This window comes from Callorhinus ursinus, unplaced genomic scaffold (genome assembly GCF_003265705.2).
Source record: "Callorhinus ursinus isolate GAN/ISIS: 27379988/994484 unplaced genomic scaffold, GSC_fseal_2.0 scaffold2, whole genome shotgun sequence".
NCBI lineage: Eukaryota > Metazoa > Chordata > Mammalia > Carnivora > Otariidae > Callorhinus > Callorhinus ursinus.
In genome coordinates this window covers 20,668,191-20,687,666 of record NW_027397064.1, presented here as the reverse complement: position 1 = coordinate 20,687,666, position 19,476 = coordinate 20,668,191, and the positions used below count along the sequence as shown (strand labels likewise).

The 19,476-nt window shown below is 37.2% G+C and overlaps 1 protein-coding gene across 1 annotated transcript in view; it reads right to left on the bottom strand.

The window, feature by feature from the left end:
• Positions 1-3,508: 3,508 nt before the first annotated feature.
• Positions 3,509-19,476, bottom strand: part of ABCA12 (ATP binding cassette subfamily A member 12) — a 177,196-nt gene continuing 161,228 nt past the window's right edge. The window contains exons 44-53 of the mRNA XM_025892081.2: positions 18,864-19,117; positions 16,642-16,846; positions 15,439-15,548; positions 14,995-15,136; positions 13,905-14,039; positions 11,733-11,836; positions 10,213-10,305; positions 8,820-8,925; positions 5,802-5,939; positions 3,509-4,250 (exon numbers count right to left, since the gene is read on the bottom strand). Of these exons, the coding sequence (XP_025747866.1) occupies positions 4,143-4,250; positions 5,802-5,939; positions 8,820-8,925; positions 10,213-10,305; positions 11,733-11,836; positions 13,905-14,039; positions 14,995-15,136; positions 15,439-15,548; positions 16,642-16,846; positions 18,864-19,117 (1,395 nt within the window). The 3' untranslated portion in view covers positions 3,509-4,142. The remainder of the gene's footprint in view (positions 4,251-5,801; positions 5,940-8,819; positions 8,926-10,212; positions 10,306-11,732; positions 11,837-13,904; positions 14,040-14,994; positions 15,137-15,438; positions 15,549-16,641; positions 16,847-18,863; positions 19,118-19,476) is intronic.

Genomic DNA, 19,476 nt, shown 5'->3' with positions numbered 1-19,476 from the left:
CAGTAGTGTGTTTACTGGATTATAGGGTATTTCTATTTTTAACATTTTGGGGAAACTCCATACTGTTTTCCACAGAGGTTACACCAGTTTGCATTCCTACCACCAGTGCACAACAGTTTTCTCCACATCCTTGTCAACAGTTGTTCTTTCTTGAACTTTTGATTTTAGACATTCTTTTTTTTCTTCTTTAATTTTATTTATTTATTTATTTAACTGACAGAGAGAGACAGAGACAGCTAGAGAAAGAACACAAGCAGGAGGAGTGGGAGAAGGAGAAACAGGCTTCCTTCCCGCCAAGCAGGGAGCCCGATGCAGGACTCGATCCCAGGACCCTGGGATCATGACCTGAGCTGAAGGCAGCCACTTAACCAACTGAGCCACCCAGGTGCCCCGATTTTAGACATTCTGACATGTGTGAGGTGAGAGTTCATCGTGGTTTTGATTTGCATTTCCCTGATGATCAGTGATGTTGAGCATCTTTTCATTTATCTGTTGGCCATCTGGGTGTCTTTTTGGAGAAATGTCTCTTCATGTCTTCCACCCATTTTTAAATTGGATTATTTGGGTTTTTTTGGTGTTGAGTTGTGTAAGTTCTTTATATATTTTGGATACTAACCCTTTATTGGATATGTCATTTGCAAATATCTTTGCCCATTTAGTAGGCTGCCTTTTAATTTTGTTGATCGTTTCCTTTGCTGTGTAGAAGCTTTTATTTTGATATAGTCCCAATAGTTTATTTTTGCTCTATTTCTCTTGCCTCAGGAGACATATTTAGAAAAATGTTGCTATCACCAATGTCAGAGACATTACTGCCTCCGCTCTCTTTTAGGATTTTTTTATGGTTTCAGGTCTTACATTTAAGTCTTTAATCCATTTTGAGTTTATTTTTGTGTATGCTGTAAGAAAGTGGTCCATTTTCATTCTTTTGCTTATAGCTGACCAGTTTTTCCAATACCATTTGTTGAAGAGACTATCTTTTTTCCATTGGATATTCTTTCCTGCTCTGTCAAAGATTAATTGACCATGTAATTGTGGGTTTATTTCTGGGTTTTCTATTCTGTTCTATTGGTCTGTATGTCTATTTTTGTGACAGGACCACATTTTTGTGTGTTTTTGTGACTTTTGATTACTACAACTTTGTAATATAACTTAAAGTCTGAAATTATGATCCCTCCAGCTTCACTTTTCTTTTTCAAAAGTGCTTTGACTATTCAGAGTCTTTTGTGGTTCCATATAAATTTTAGGATTGTTTGTTCCAGTTCTGTGAAAAATGCTGTTGGTATTTTGATAGGGATTGCATTCAATGTGTAAATTGTTTTAGATGGTACAGACATTTTAACAATATTTGTTCTTCCAATCCATGAGCATGGAATGTCTTTCCATTTGTTTGTGTCATCTTCATTTTCTTTCATCAGTGTTTTATAGTTTTTAAAGTCACGTCTTTCACCTCTTTTATTCCTAGGTATCTATTGTTTTTGGTGAAACTGTAAATGGGATTGTTTTCTTAATTTCTCTTTCTGCTGCTTCATTATTAGTGTATAGAAATGCAACAGATTTCTGCGCATTGATTTTGTATCCTATGACTTTACTGAATTCATTTTTCAGTTCTAGTAGTTTTTTTTTGGTAGAGTCTTTCAGGTTTCCTATATATATATAGCATCATGTTATCTGCAAATAGAGTTTTACTTCTTCCTTACCAATTTGGGTGCCTTTTACTTCTTTTGTGCCTTTTGTTTTCTGATTGCTGAGGCTAGGACTTCCAGTACTATGTTGAATAAAAGTGGTGAGAGTTGACATCCTTGATTTGTTCATGACCTTCAGGGGAAAGCTCTCAGTTTTTCCCCATTGAGTATGATGTTCACTGTGAGTTTTTCATATATGGTTTTTATTATGTTGAGGTATATTACCTGTAAACCTACCTTGTTGAGAGCTTTTATCATGAAGGGATGTACTTTGTCAAATGCTTTTTCTGAGTCTACTGAAATGATCATACGGTTTTTATCCTTTCTATTATTGATATGATGTATCATGTTGATTGATTTGTGAATACTGAATGACCCTTGTATCCCAGGAATAAATCCCATTTGATTGTGGTGAACGACTTTTTTAATGTATTGTTGGATTTTGTTCTTCACCTCTTTCAAAGAAGACATCCACCCATCCATTCCTCAATTTTTACTTGACACTCATTAGTAAGTGTGGTTAACTTCAATGAAGATTTAGAAGTCATGAGGACAGTTCATAGCATGGTTGCACAGTGAATGAATGTGAAAATGGATTTGGATATTCATGGTTTTAAAAGTCCATTCAACCACTCCACCTTCTCACTGGACTTTCGTCTCTCTCTTTAATACTCAGCTCTCCCTGCTTTCTCCTTCCTCCACTTCTCTCCTTGTCCTTTGCCTCCCTTCTTACCATTGCTCAGAAACAAGCAGGCAACCAGCCAACCACCCACAATAACAAACACCATGAACAGTAAACAAATCCTTTTATTCTTTCTGGAGGCTGACCACCTTTTTTGTCATTTGGGCTCCTGAAGACATCCATGCTCTCTGAGTTACAACTTCTACTCCGAAAGCCTTATCTACATATTATACTCAGTACAGGCTTTTTCTATCCTAAGAGAAATTCTGTTGCCATCTGTTAAGATGTGTATTTTTAGTCTGGATATGTTACAAATTAGGATGCATGTTCTGACAGAAAAGTAGGAGGTACAATAAAGTACAGTATTAAAACAGAGGGACTGGACTTAAACTGAGTAAGTAGAAAAGGAAAGCTTCTGTGAGAAAGAATAACATTTCTGAGGACTTTTAGCATAGTCTAGCAACAAAGAGGAGGGAAGAACATTTCAAGTAGCGGGTCTAGAGATGGAAAGGGGTTTGGTGCACTGGAAAAACTGAAAAGAGGCCAGTGTGGCCATAACCTAAAGAAGAAGAAGACAAAGAAAGGAATGAAGGTGGAGAGGTGAGCAGGAACCTGATCACGTGGGACCGTGTAGGTCACATGACTCCAATTTTTAGGTTCCTGAATCTTCTCTAACAAGTGAAATGACTTCATGAATTATTTTTTCTAAACTTTGAATTTATTGGTTTTTGAAACCAATACAAATCGTGCCAAAGTTGACAAATGTGCATACACACACACACACACACACATGCACACACAATACACACACACACACACACGCACACGTTACATAAGACCCTTTCCCAAGGGCCATATAATTTGGCATTATTATGAAGTCTATCCTATAGCCATATGCATGATTCTGGGTTAGCCAAGTGATTAGCTGAAATTTATCTCCATATTCATTTTCTCTCCACAGGAATGTTTCCTGCAAGAGAGACCTACAATATGAGGGTTTCTGTAAGAGCTTAGAAAAATGTTGCCTGCCAGCAGCACATGCATTTCCTATCAGTTTTTAGGATTTGTATCTTTTCAGCTGACACACCCATTTCCCGTGAAGAACAAGTAGATTTTGCTCTGCTCAGTACCTTACTACTGTTAAGGCCTGGCAGGAATAAATCAAAGTTCTGTTTACCACCAGGGTAAACTGTCTCCTATGGCATTCTTGTGGAAAGGCACTCTTTTGGGGTTCAGCATATCCCCACATATTTACAGGCACTGAAAATGACATATCACGTACATTGCAGACCTTGTGCCCACTGATTCCTGCCATTGTTAATCTGTACCTGATGATGATGCTCATTCTGTTGTTTTCTGGAAATAAATTATTTTGTTTGTTCTCCCAATTCTATCTACCCCAAATTATCTTACTTTTCTTCTCCACTCTTACTTTTCAGCTACTAATAACCATGCCTTTTAAGCTATCTTTTTATTAAAAGTAATAAATTAAGACATTTATCTTCAAGTGGTTTCACCTTTGCATTGTAACCACCAACATATACATTAGCACACTCAGAGTATTGAGTTTACCAAAATTCATTTCGGTAGCAACATTCACTGACTTTAGAAAAAAAACTTTCCACTTACAGTTAGTTACTTGCTAGTCTTATACAATTGTACCTTCCATACAGTATACTACTTTAAAATGAAGATAGTTTGAGGAAGCAGTATCCTCTGTGGTTCTTCCTTAAAAGGAAGCCATTGGCCATTTGCTGAGTTTGACTTTGCTGGTGGTATTACGGTTCCGTCCGGTCATCCTGTGAGTCAACGCTTATGGTGGAACCTTGGCTACTGGTATCAGCAGTTTCATAGGACTTTTGGTCTTTGGCAAAGTTGATGAAAACCTGATTTTTCAAGGGAAATAAAGTCATTAGTGTTTGGTAAGCCAAAGGAAGAAATAAGGTTAATTCACACACACACACACACACACACACACACACACAGGGAAAGACAAAAAAAAAAAGAAGAAAACTAGATATTATAGGGATATGTCCACACAGAAATGCACTCTCACTAGTATTCCTTTTAGATGTTCAAATTTAACTGGGGGGGGAGGGCTGCCTGGATGGCTCAATTGGTTAAGCGTCCCACTCTTGATTTCAGCTCAGGCTGAGATCTCAGGGTCATGGGATCGAGCCCCATGTCAGACTCTGTGCTCGGTGCAGAGTCTGCTTGTCCCTCTCTCTCTGCCCTTCCCCCCACTCACACTCCTTCTCGCTCTCAAAATTAAATAAAATCTTTAAAAAAATTTAACTGGAGTTTGAAAATAAAACCTATGTCTACAACTTACAATCATACTATAAATCTAAAGCTATAATTAAATATCTATAACCACGTATCTGTATTTATAAGATTTACATTAATATCTCTATCAAGTATAATCCAGGAACCAGAGCCAAGCCATTAACAAATGTTTATATGGTGATGTTGAGAAAAATTTCACTAGTTTCAAGAGTTAACGTACTAAAATAAAACTTGTATAGAGAGCCCACGTTATGTTCAGAGAGCCAATTATTTAACAGACAGAATTTATTACTTGGTTTAAAATCATTAAGTCTATTAGTCATAGATTCCTCTAAAAACTGAGAGTCTCCTTTGTGTCAGACATGATCCTAGTAGTTGATTATAAGTCAAAGGGTAAATTTTCTGGGTCAGTAAAGCCATAATTGCCTAAAGCCCCCATAAAAAATTGTCCATAAAATGCAGCACTTAGAGGCCCCTGAGGCCTAACGTTTAGACCCATCGTGACAACAGATGCTATTAAATGTTCTATACATCAGGTTGGTTGAGCTATACAAAATTAACAAAATTAACACGGTGCAAAGATGATGAAGGATGACCCGTAAAGCATCTAGTTATTGAATATAATGTAATTAAGACAGATGATATGAGTGAAACAAAAAAAAAATCTGCATTTACCACTTTCGTTGCCTGAATCTAAGCAGGTCTACAGGTCTGGCACTGAATTTTCTCTAGAAACCCCCATCCTATGCTAACCCAGGAAGCCAATGAATAATGCTATTTAAGAAGCCTACCAAGCGTTGGGGGGAAGAAAGAAACTTAACAAAGGAGAAAGTGAGGAAAGTGTTAATATCTATTTGTTTTACAGGTGAAAATAACATTTTGTTGCTTTATGTATTCATATAACCTAATGGATATAAATGTCTTGTAGAAAGGAAAAATCTTCTTTTCTCCATTAAAAAATAGTTAATGCTTTTCACACTTTTTTTGAACATCCCAAAATACAGTTAAAATAAATTAAGCTAAGTTTTCCAGGTGCAAGCTTAGATACTGTTTCAATTACAAACACATTGAATGTTATTAAAAAGAAATAAACAGAATGTGTAATAATTAATATGTGACATTATGCACATAGAATGTGGTATCCCGCTTACCTCTTCCAGGGTAGTCTGACTCACTAAGAAATTTGTGATATTTAAAGCAGCCTTGTTGGTTTCTAGCAGATCAAAAATGTTTGCTACTCCTCCTGCTGTGACTGGCACATGATACTCTAGCATGCTGAGGTGCTGATCCTGTGGGGACAAAAGGGAAAAATTTATTCTGCAATGTCAGGTAATATTGAGTTGACTAGACATAACTTGAACAAGAGCTAATACTGAAATTCATTCCATTGCCAATCACGACAATCAGTGCAAAGGATGGCTATGTTTTGCAGCTAACAACCTGCAAAGATGAGATGAAAAGTTTTACACATGTCAAAGAGGAAATGAATTAAAAACCTAATGACAATTCCAAAGTATTCTACATTCCTGTGTACTTATAAAGTCCTTATAGTCTTGCCTAGGAAAAAATATTGTGAAATGGTATTTTAGATGTCAGATTATGCTCAGCTCAATTCAGGTATCACATTTAGAAATTTTTGTTTGTTTGTTTTAATGTTAGAACTGTTCTAAAAGGCTAGGGATAGTTACAACTGTTCAATTTATATTGGCTAAAGAGGCTAGATTTCAAAAGCATTGTGAAGGAAAAATGTCATTAAAATATGCCACATTCAGGGTGCCTGGATGGCTCAGTCGGCTAAGTGTCTGCCTTCTGTTCAGGTCATGATTTCGGGGTCCTGGGGTGGAGCCCCACATTTGACTCCCTGCTCAGTGGGGAGTCCGCTTCTCCCTCTCCCTTGCCCCTCCCCCCACCCACTCACGCCCATTCGTGCCAGAGCTCTCTTTCTTTCAAATGAATAAAATCTTAAAAAAAATACCACATTCTTTCTTAACTCACCCTAAAATTCTTTCCAATTTCTTTCTTTAGTCCATAGTATCACCATCTACTAGTAATCTGTTGTTTCCTTGGAACATTTTTAACATCCTGCTTTTCTACATATTTAATCAGTTATCATATCCTATTTGTTTTCCCTCTAAGATGAGTCTCACATTTAAACCTTTCCTCTCTATTTGCACCAATGTTCACTCCATATCTGAGTAACTTCCCCAGCCTCTTCCGTGGCCTAGAATCTGCATACGTTCACACATTACGGCACACAGCAGCGAGGAGAATCTTTCCTGAGCACTATTTGATCAAGATACGTTCTTACTCCAGCACCTACCCCTGCAACGTCTATGGATCGGACCAAGACTGTGAATTTCACTTGGTATTCCAGACTTCTGTTGCTGGAAACCCCTCCTCTTCTCACTCCTTCGCTCCCTGCCTAAACCCTCTCATCGACCTGCGCATGCATCACACCTGACACCTCAACCAGGCTGTCTTACTTATCTTTAATCCCCAAATGTTGCTCTTGCTATTTCTCTTCTAGAGATCTAGAAACCACCACGTACTTGTAAAGAATGGTCTGTTTAGAAAGAAATGAGACTTTTATGAACACTGCATTTGCTTTGTATAGCCCTGGTCCACAAGGAACAGAGCAAGGTGAATGTAATCTCATCACTCAGTGAATAAACACAGATTTCAACCTGGAAAGTCATCAAAAGAAAAAGCACTGTTGTGATTTGTGTAAAGTGAAGTGTCCTTTAATTTTTAAATTTGATTTTAATTTATATGGTAGTAAATGGACTTTGATAAGAATCGTAAATCGTATTATTTCCCGGAGAAGTCAGCCAAGGTTTGGGAGGTCAAGGCAAAGGTATTTTATAGAGATAAAAGAATTGTTTTAAAAAATGCACTCTCTTTTGCTCTCTCCAATCACGGCACATTAATATGGTGCCTTATAGTTTATGAAATAGCTTTGTGGACATTTTATCATTTGTTTCTCACACCAATCTTGTGAAGTAGATGTCACTATTTCTATTTCACAAAGGACAAAAAGGAGGTTCAGAGACTTTAAATGTCTTGCTGGAAATCACACAGCCAGAGCTGGATTTCGGCCCAAGCCTTTAAATTTCTTTCCACCATTCCACACCTGATTTCTTTTATTTTTATTTTATTAAAGATTTTATTTATTTATTTGAGAGAGAGAAAACACCAGCGGGGGGGTGGGGGGCAGAGGGAGAAACAGGCTCCCTGCTGAGCAGGAGCCCAAAGTGGGACACAATCCCAGGACTCTGAGATCATGACCTGAGCCAAAGTCAGATGCTTAACCAACTGAGCCACCCAGGCGCCAGTTGATTTCCAAGCAGTTCTGTTCAAACCATTATGGCTTATCTTCCAAATGAGAGGAGCAAGAAGATAATCTTCTCTAGCTATGACATTCTGGAACTCTACATTTTTTTTTTTGTAAGAAGAAATATCCTTGATCATATAATATCTGTCACCCCTCAGTTCCTTAACATATATAATTAGTAAACTAGGTATGTATACAACTCAAAAACTAATAGTATGGTCATAAAGTCTTTGTGAGGAAGAAATAAAGATATATAAAAGGACTACATTTTATTTATGTATGTATGTATGTTATGTATGTATTTGTTTATTTTAAGGTAAGCCCTACACCCAACATCTGGCTCGAACTCACAACACTGAGATCAAGAGTTGCACGTTCTACAGAGTCAGCCAGGTGCCCCAGGACTACATTACTTTTAAATAGCTATAAAATTATACAATTAACTTGAAGATTCTATTTGTTCATACTAAGTGTGTTTCAGAGTATCTTATGTATCTTTTTTTTTAAAGATTTTATTTATTTATTTGACAGAGAGAGACACAGCAAGAGAGGGAACACATGCAGGGGGAGTGGGAAAGGGAGAAGCAGGCTTCTCGCAGAGCAGGGAGCCCGATGTGGGGCTTGATCCCAGGACCCTGGGATCATGACCTGAGCCGAAGGCAGATGCTTAATGACTGAGCCACCCAGGTGCCCCCAGAGTATCTTATGTATCTTGAACTAATAAATATATTAAGGTTAATAATAAAGCTATGCTCAACTTGAAAATGGCAAGCATCCATATTAGATTATGACTATCAGAACCAATCAAGATCAAAAGGCAGGACAATTTCCTACTTACTTTTAAGTATGTTTTTGGAAAGTGCAGTTGCATAAACCTTGTGAGGGCCTCCATGCTCACTTTGGTATTTTTCAAGTGAACCTTGACAGTAAATCCTCGTCCAAACCTAGAAAGAAAAAGTGCAAAATGTGATATGAGTTACACTTTGCTGAAATAACACCCCTGGAATTCTAGGTAATGAAACAGGACCCAAGCTGACCATTATAGCACCTTTTCTTATATAAAGACTGCCATTTTGCCATAAAACTTCAAGGTATGTTGCAACTGGAAATAGTGCAATGCCATGATTTTTTATTTAGTTCTACCACTATACAAAGTCACACTCCTTGGACAAAAGCTGCATTAGAAAGAAAACATAAAAACTTGGCTTTCGTTGACATCAACGAATTGGCAATTGCTGTCAATATCTAGGGTTAAATATTTTCTAATTTAAAACAAACACGGTCTTAAAAGGCAAGTTGTTGGAGATTTGCGTCCAAAGTGAAGATTAAAGTCACTGGGGTTTTAAAAATGAATAATAAATCAATATGCTAGCTAACTGTTTGCCCAAAAATAGAATATGTAAACAAGTCACAATAGACTCTCTGAGAACAATCTATAATGTCGCTTTCATCTGTTTTTCTTACTTATCTTGGTTAATACTATTTTATAAGGAGCCGAGTTATACAGATAAAGGTATAAAGTAACACCCTGAAGTTTGGAAATTAACATGAATATGTATAAATGCATATGCACTCTCGCAAATATAAAATATTAATTTAATTTTAATTTGGTAATATGATATTTGTGCACATTTCCCCATTGTATTCTTGATTAAAAGGTTTTGAATGCAGTAAAAATGTTAAACAGCTTACTAAAAGCCTGTGCAAATGGCACATGAACACGCTACATAAAAATCTATGCCTTTATGTACTTGTCAAGGTCTAACTTATTATTGAGTAAATTCTTGAAAACTATTTACTGAGAGTATTTATGCTGTAGATTTTTTTTAAGACCTTTTAGTAAGATAATTTAATTTTAAGGTGAATCGAAGATCAACTTTTTCTTTCCAGTTTGACTTTTCGTTCACAGGACAAGCTACTGAATAATCCTCAAAGGTAAGTACAGTACTGTTAGATTGACTTCCCCACACCATATGTTAAACAACGCAATTGTTCTTCACCTGCTTTTTTTTTTTTTTAAGACTTATTTATTTATTTTCGAGAGAGAGAGGGAGAGAGATAGAGAGGGCACTGTGGGGAGGGGCAAAGGGAGAGGGAGAGAGAATCTCAAGCCGACTCCCGCTGAGTGCAAAGCCCAGTGTGGGGCTCCATCTCACGACCCTGAGATCACAATCTGAGCCAAAACCAAGATTCAGACACTTAACCAACTGAGCCACCGAGGTGCTCCTCACCTGCTCTTTATATGCTGCAAAGATCCAATACATTGGAACCTTCCATTCACCATAATGGCCAACCTGGTACAGAGAGCCTCACATTCTTCCATGCTGAAAGACAGAATCACATCAGGATTCTGGGCACAGAAAAGTGCTCATAAGCATAAGCTTAAATGTTTCATTATGGCACCTTAGAAACACTATTTTAGTTCCTTAAAATGTCTTTTCCCTTGAAGGACACAAAAAATACATTTTAAAATATAAATTAAATGTCTTCACATAGGGTTTATTACTCTTTATTCTGCAGCTTGAAGCCATCTCTCTCACCTGGAATGCCCTCTCATCAAACACAGTATTTCTTTCAACCTCTTTCAAGCTTAGGCTCAAGACCTACATTCCCTGAGAAATGTTTCCAAAATAATCCTGAGCTTTTTTCATGACGCTTCATATTCCATATTCAGTTGGCTTTTATGCTTTGTTATTTATAACAAGTTAACCTGTACTTGATTATATAATCTCTCATTTCAAGAACTATGACAACTCATAGAGATCCTCTCCACTTCATACACAAGTGAATGGAAATGAAAAGATTGGCTTCAGAACATATAGTGTGCCAGGAAAGCTAGGATATGAATGTGTCTCTTAATTATAAATAAATTGAGAACTTTTCCTACTATATAATTGCAGTGAAGGGGTAACTTTAATACAAGGCTAACCTTACAAGAAAGGCACAGATAAAATGCTTCAGTAGCTTTTTTATTGAATTGATTGGAAGGGTCTACTTCATGGAGGAGGCCAGGGAGATGAGAACTTGGATTTTGTGAAAAGACCATTTCAGGTAGAAAGCACAGGCAAAGAGAGGGTGTGGTGATAGGAAAGTGTGGTGAGTGTATGTGGAATTACTAAATCATTCAGATTGACTGAATGGGGTGGGGGTGTCACAGGAAAAAAAAGACTGGAAATTTAGATGAGGCCAGACAACAAGAGGCCTTTCATGCTAGGTTGAGGATGATGAACTTTATGGCAACAGGGAGTAACAGTTAAATTAAGAGAGTCATAAGTTCCTCTTAATTTAAGAGAAATTTGTTTTTACTTTTTATTTTTAAATTTCTTTTTAAAGATTATTCATTTATTTTAGAGAGAGAGAGACAGAGCGCGTGGGCACACACACACACACGTGGCGGGGAGGAGCAGAAGGAGAGAATCTTCAAGCAAAATCCACGGAAGTGGGGCTTGATCTCAAGACCCATGAGATCATGACCCGAACCGAAACCAAGAGGGGGACGCTCAACAGACTGAGCCACCTAGGCGCCCTAAGAGAAATTTGTTTTTAAAAAGATTGCTTAGGCCCTATCCTACCCACCACAGGAGCTGGATTCTCACATGAAACCTGCCTGACTAGCTCCTATGACTATAAACATAAAATACTTTAATCCAATTGTGGATTTATTAGCAATACATACTACATAGGATTATCTCTTCCCATCTCTCTTCCTAAAATCCTGTCAGTGGCTTTCAAGTTCCCACACTCGGTTTACCTGTGAGATGTGAGGATGACGGAACATTTATTCTGCACTTCTTCTGAAATGATCTTCCAGAGGTGCCGTTTCGACGTAGGATCCATCCCAGAGCTCGGCTCATCCTTAATAGAAAGTTACAAGAAAAATTTATCAAATTAATTAATTTTTGATGAGGTTCTTTACATGAATCACTGCGTCTCACTTGCCTAGAACAGAAATCACTTTGCGAAGTTCTGTGACTAACTTGTTTTATACTTAATAGGCTTCTTTCTGCTGCTGTCAAAAAGCTCAAAATTAATCATTTAAAATTGTCAATCTGTTTTAAAAAGTGTCTCAGTGAAGCTGACACCCTGTTACTTTACACTTGTCTCTTATTTCTTTGGAAAAAGATCTGCATCAGTTCCTGACAAAGTGGAGTTTCTGCATTACTACTACTTTGTCACAGATACATCTGAAGCTACATCAACAAGATTGCTACCTTACTCCTGATAGCAGAATTGTGGCTTTGAGTGATAATATAGCTTGTGATGCCCACAGAACACAATTTGATTTTTCAGTTAATATGTCTGAGGCATATTTTAAATTCTATGTTATTAATTGAAATTGAATTCTCTTTGGAGGGATAAAAATAAGATTTGCAGAAATTGCCATGTAGAAAATACAAATTATATTTTAAAATAAATGATGTTTTGGAAAGTTGTTCGGACACAAAATTCAAAATGTAAAAATGGATAATCTAAACAAGCAATAATAGATTCTGAGAGATGATTAACAAATCAGAGGTCAAGATTAGGTCATAATTAAAGGTATTTGCAGTGGAGAGTATGGAACAGGATTACCTGAGGCTTGTCTTTATAGTAAGAGGTTAAAGGAATGAGTGTTGGTTTGGGGAAACAGGTAAGGATATCTTGTCACTGCTCCTATTTTTGAAGACAGATGACAGCATATAGGGCAAATGCATATGGCAGAAAATATAATAGCTTTCTCTCACAGCCTGTATTTCAGTTCAGCTCATTAATATATAACATTTGCATAGCGCTTTCAAACATTTTAAGTACTTTACCTCTATTATCTCACAGGGGTGCCTAAGGATTGTTTTGTTCAAGTTAAGGGACACTTAGACAATAAAATTCCACCATAAGCATTGATGGGTAGGGATGTAATGCATTATAAGCTTCTGGTAAAGAAAGATAGGTTGTGCATTCTTTAGATGGGCGGTTTAAATGATTTGGTCCTCTATAGGACTTAATCCCTGGAATAATGTGGTGATTTATAACTAAATTTGTATCGCATACAGTTAAAACTCTTTTGAAGTTTGGAGTTCCTTGAATGAAGGGGATCTTCCAAATAAGGGCAATTTCATTTCTCGGAAATAAGCCCCTTCACAATGTTTGGCGTGAAGAGCTGGATGTCACATGGATTGCCTTGATGGGTAATTTGTATTTCCAGGTGATGAATTTAATTTTCCAGCTCTTAACCAAAATATAAATGTGGAATGCATCTCTTTCCTCCAAAGAATTCAAATAAAATAGAAAGGCATATTGTCAATCACATCCCAAACTAGGTAACTCATATTTTTAATAGGGAAATGAAATTTTAGCACAACACGTCGCCCTAAACGTGTCTTTCCATTTTAGGAGAAATTGGAAAATACATTGGTTCACCTGATGAGTTTACTAACAACAGATTTCAATAATGTACAATCAAATTCTTCCATATTCCATAACGTATTTATTAGAATATCCTAAATTTGTTTCAACTACTTCCTATTCCCACAAATGTTTCTTCTGAAATGGAGTAGCCATAGCTCTTTGCTGATACGAATTCCCTGATTGAGGGCGCCTGGGTGGCTCAGTCAGTTAAGTGTCTGCCTTCAGCTCAGGTCATGATCCCAGAGACCTGGGATCGAGCCCCGCCGCATCGGGCTCCCTGTTTAGCGGGGAGCCTGCTTCTCCCTCTCCCTCTGCTGCTCCCCCTGCTTGTGCTCTCTTGCGTTCTCTGTCAAATAAATAAATAAAATCTTAAAAAAAAATAAATTCCCTTAATGAGGCGGTATATGTAAAATGTTTTGTAAAATAACCAGCACATAGCAAGACCTCAGTAAAGCAACGATGACAATAAATTGTTATACACACTATTGGGTATGTGGGTCTAATTATGCAGTCCCCCTTTCCACAGTGATCCTCTTACCAGCAGGAGAATGGAAGGTTTCCCTATCAAGGCCAGTGCGGTGGATAATTTTCTTTTTGTGCCGTAACTGCACAAAGAGGTAGCTCTGTCCTTGTAGGGCATCAAGTGAAGTCTCCTAAGGAGTTTATGTACAGTCTGTGGGTGGAAAACAGGAGTTAGGTTGTTGACCTTCCCCTGCCAACACCCTAACAGCACTACATGAAAAAAAGATAATTGTGAAAGAAAGTTCTATAATGAAGAAATACATACTGAAGACAATTCAAACATTTAAACTCAACATATTTTTACTTTCAAAGGTCCACCTAAAAATTAATAATCCCTTAAAGAGATAAAAACAATTCTGTGGAGGCTTGGTTTCAAATGGGATTTTTTTCCCATTTTTTCCCCCCAAATGTGTGGGTGTGTTTACAATTGGATTGGACTAAAACAGAATTCTACCCTTCACAAGGCACTGGATTGTGCTCACCGTTTCATCTTTCTTCTTATGGAGGGAGGGGGCAGTTTGTCACAAAGGCTTTGTGTCTATTTAAAAATGACCCAGTATCAAAACTTTAGCACATTAACTTAGGAATCGTGGGTTCTTGAAGCTATTTCTGTAGCTAAACAGCTCTGGCAAAGAGTGGAATCCTAGGAGGATTTCAACAGGTCCTCAGTGTTGCAGAAATAGAGAAAGCTGCCCGAAGTGTTAGCCATTCCATTAAAAAAGCAAATGATGGCAGTGAAGTACAAAATCACATTTAAACAATCAAAATGGAAGCTGTTTGATTTTATGTGGGCAGTTTGCAGGGAATCCCATGTTCAGAACTTATCTAAACACTGTAGGATGTGCAGACATCACCAACCAATGCTCAGCCCTGAGCCTACGGCAAGTGTGATCCTTTACCGGATAGTTCTGAGCAAACACAGGTCAAGGAGCTTAAGCAGCTGGGTTCAAAGGCATCCAACTGATACTCACAATTAAGGGAATGGTGACACTGACAGCAAGAAAATGCCATAGGTTTCCAGATGTCGACTGAGTCGTGAGAGTGGGAGGCAGGGAGCGGAAGCAGTAATGGTTTTCAAAGGAACTAGTTTTCACACTTGTACTCACTTCTTTAATATCTTTTTCTGGGATTCCATGTATCCTGGCATAGAAATACAGGTGTTCCTCCACAGACACCAGGTCATCTAAGGCATCTTCCTGAGGGCAGTATCCAACCAGGGAGCTGTGTGAGTCAACATGACCCAGGGAGCTGAGTTGAGAGAAGCAAAGACACAGATGAGTTTCAAAAGGTATGTCCCTGCTAGTCCCCAAATGTGGGGAAGGCAGCTCTATTTTGGTCATGGTGATTGGTGATTCTAATAAAAACAAGGTAAAATATCCCACCATCATATCACACTTAAAGATTTAAAAATTTCCACCTCTTGGAATAGCTATTTTTTCCTTAAGGATTTAACAATACAACTACAAAATAACAAAGAGTTCATTCTAATTATTATTTTTTTTTATGTCACTATGTTGTGCTCAATAACTTGAAGCCATGGTTTTTCATACCCAGTTTTATTTCTTATCAGAATATTTCCTTTTGAAGGAATTATGTCTCCTGTCAGCATCTTGAAGATAGTTGTCTTTCCTGCTCCATTCACCCCAAGAAGGCCAAAGCACTGGTTTGGGAGAGCAAAAAAAAAAAAAAAAAAAAGATATAAATCTTAATCCAAACCAAAGACATGTTACTATTACATCCTTTCCTCTTTCTCCCTGGGTGAAATAAATTATAAAGAAAAACAAATCATTGGAGTTATTCATGGATATTGTAGTGTTCTGTTGGCATTTGATAAAACTTTCTCTTTTAAAACAAATGGTTACTTACATATCTTTTTTTCCTTTAACCATCTGAACATTTGTATATATACATAGGACTTATTTTACATATTATGTTATCTGCGTGACATGACAAAACATCCCACAAGTAGGATATGCTAACTTGACAAAATAATTATATTTATAGATTTCACATTATTCACACAAAATCACAACTTTACTGAATAAGCCGCTGAAGCAATAATTTCTTTATGCTGTTGAACAGATTTGATGCATTTGGTTTGCAGGTCTGATCTAAAAACTAAGAGAAATGCTCACATTCTCTTTCTCCTTTCAAAGCTGCTTTAGTATTTCTTTTTTTTTTTTTTGTCTTTAAAGATTTAGTTATTTATGGGGGGGGGAGGGGCAGAGGAAGAGGAAGAGAGAGAATCTTAAGCAGACCACGCTGAGTGTGGAGTCTGATGTGGGGCTCAATCCCATGACCCTGAGATCATGACCTGAGCCAAAATCAAGAGTCAGATGCTTAACTGACTGAGCCACCCAGGTGCCCCAATATTTCTTCTATAAAAACAGCAAGAATAAGTACGGATGCTGTTCTAGGACCTCACTTCTGACCACTCGTCTTTCACAGATGGCTGAAAACTGAAAGTTGAAGAGAGCACCTGGCATAGGCATCTTGACTGAAAGGCCACCCCAGGGAGGACAGCAGCTTGGGATGGGGATCCAGACTTGGGAAGTGGTGAAGCCTCCCTGTTAAGAGGGAAGACTTAGAGGGTAAGTAACACATGGATGTGTGTAAATTTTATATACGGAATCTATCAAAATATTCAGGGGGTGACTTCCATCTTTCTAGAAAAAAAGTAGGAAAAGATAAAGATTTTTGTCACTTAATATGACAATATAAAGGACCGTTCAGAATGAAGCAGTGTTCCTCACCTCCCCAGCGGGTATTCCAATGCTGATATTGTTTACAGCTATAATCTTTTTGTGGATCAGCTGGTAGGTCTTTGTGAGACGATGCAGCTGGACCAGGTCAAATTCACTTGCACCATTCTCCACTCTGAATCTCTCAGCCCGCACATCTTCGTCTTCATCTATTGTCTCCATTACAGGTGAAGAATTAAATTTTCTGAAGAAGAGTCTAAAAAATGGACCCAGTGATTCTGCATCAATGATTCTGAAATGGCATCACTCAATTTGACATGTCTAAACAGGTTCTCACTTTACTAAAAGTGAGCAATCCACACACTAGGTTTGTTTTAAATTTGCTATGCATTATACTACTTAAATAAGTTAAAAATTAGTATGAATGCCCTTCACCATATTCAATATGGTGTTTGGAAAACAGCTTCTGCTTTCCATGCCTTAAATGCTTTCAGATCCACTGTTACAATTCAGAATCCTAATTTTAGTAACAAAGAGGTTAGTTTGGGTTTGAAAGTTACTTCCTACAAGAGAGACCAGAGTCATTAGTAAGACCCAACACTTATAAACCCACGATCACTTATCATCTTCTTTAAAAAATCCTTTTTATTTCTTCTTTTATCATCAGTGACATGAATGTTCCTCTATGTTCTGTTTACTGTGAATGTCTTACCTAGGATCTAGCCAATATATTAAGGTTATCGGCCCTGAAAACTAAGTCTCAAACCCACCTCAATATCTTGCCTAACATATAATAGAGCAAACAAAACCAAACCAAATTTAAAAACCCAACAAATCAATTCAGGTCTTCCTCCCAATGTCCCCGTTTCTTTTAATGATATCCCCAGAGAGTCCAACTGTGATGTTTTCTTTGAATCTTCTCCATTCCAAAATCCACTCATGTCAGTCTCCTAGCACTGGAAATGCCTGTAACACCCAGTCATCGATCATGTTCTATTTCCATTACCATCAGAGGCTTTCACTCTTTCTCACCTAAATTCTTCAGGAATCTCAAACTGCTCCAGTATCTCTGACTCTTCCATTCTAATCTGTAGGACCTCCACAGAATCACATCTCCTAAACCATCATTTGATCAGGTTGCTTTCTGGTCAAAACCTTTATTAGACTCCTATTTGTTTGTTGAATAAAGTCCAAATCATCTCTTTAACCGAGTATCCAATAGACTCCATAGTCTTCTGGCCACATGCTTGAGCTCCTACTATTTCATTACATTTATTCTATGTTCTAATCACATTGTATTACTCATTTCTCAAATACAAGCCAAGATTTTTTTGCTTGATCTTTGCTCTTGTCATTCTTTTCATTATTTTTAACTTAAGTTTTATTTTTCCACAGGTGATACGTGTACATCATGTATTAAAAAGGTACTGAAGAATATATAGTGAAAAGTAAGTTTCCTTCAACTCTGTAGGGCACCCATAATTAGAGATAGTCTATGCATATGCATGTATATATTATAGTTCTTTTCTAACCCAAATGGTAATAAACATTACACAAAGTTCTGAAACTTGCATTTTTCACTTAATAATATCAGCAGTAACCCCAAATATTACATACAGAACTGTACAGTCTAATAACTGCATAGTGCTTCACTTATGAAAAAACATATAATTTATTGAACCAATCCTTACATGGAGGACATTTAGGTTTTTTTCATTCTTTTGCTATTAAGAATGGTTGCTATGATGGATGACTTTATACATACATAATTCTGCATGTGTGTGAGCATATCTGTAGGAAAAAAAATCCTAGAAATGGAGTAGCTGGGTCAATGGTATGTGTATTTCTTTTTATTTATGATTCTGTTTTTTCTTTACTCAATCTTCTTCTCCTAAACCCACTGCTAATATGCTGCGCACTCAGAGCTCTTTCCTCATTTCTACTTTCTATCCATTCTTTTAAACTCAACTCAAACACTACATCTTTTGTTTATACATGTATTTTCTCTACACCACTGAATCTTAATCTCTTTAAGGCTAACGGTTGAGCTTAATTTTATTCTCTCACTCTACAACAATACTTGTAGATACATAGTAAGGTTTGATAACTATTTACTGAATGAAATGAATGGTGAATTATGTTACAGTTTTTTTAAGTTTTTTGAGCACAACATTTCCATTTTATTAATGGAAAGATGACTATGGACTCCTTCCTAAATATTTTGAATTGAGTTCTATCATGGATGTCAAACACTATGTTTTCATTTTATTTACCTGAATTTCTTTATTAGCCAGTCATTGATTAAGAGCCGCAAGAAAAAGAACATGGTGCCCTGAGAAACCAAAGCCACAAACATTGCACCTAGTTTATCCATCTCAAAGGTTTCACTTGGGTATTCCACTCCATATGCTTTTAAGAAGTCTAGGACCGACTGTTGTTGAGAAAGTTCAATCAAACCATAGCCAAAGCAGAATTGTGGAAAAATCAGGAAAATGCGCTTGAGGGTTTCAGAAATAAGTTCTAAAGTCTGAAATGAAAGGGAAAAAAAATGAAGCTCAGTGTTAGACTTCTAACAAATTGACAAAAATGTAAAACTAGATGTGGACAAATATTAAAGCTTGAGAAATTCATCTAGATTGGCAATTATTTCACATGTATGCTGAATTTCCTTGTATTTACTATAAGCAAACAGTAGAGATTTATGACTAAAATACAAGCAGAAAAGGATTATCTTTTTCTTGAGATGATCGATGGTCAGGCCAAATCCTGGAGGCAAAATCACTTCTAGCCCTGTCTTACATCCTAGGAATGCAGAAATAGCCAAGGTGCTGGGATCTGATACAGGGTATTGGTCGTGCCTGAGTAGAAGAGGAATTTGGTGAGGTA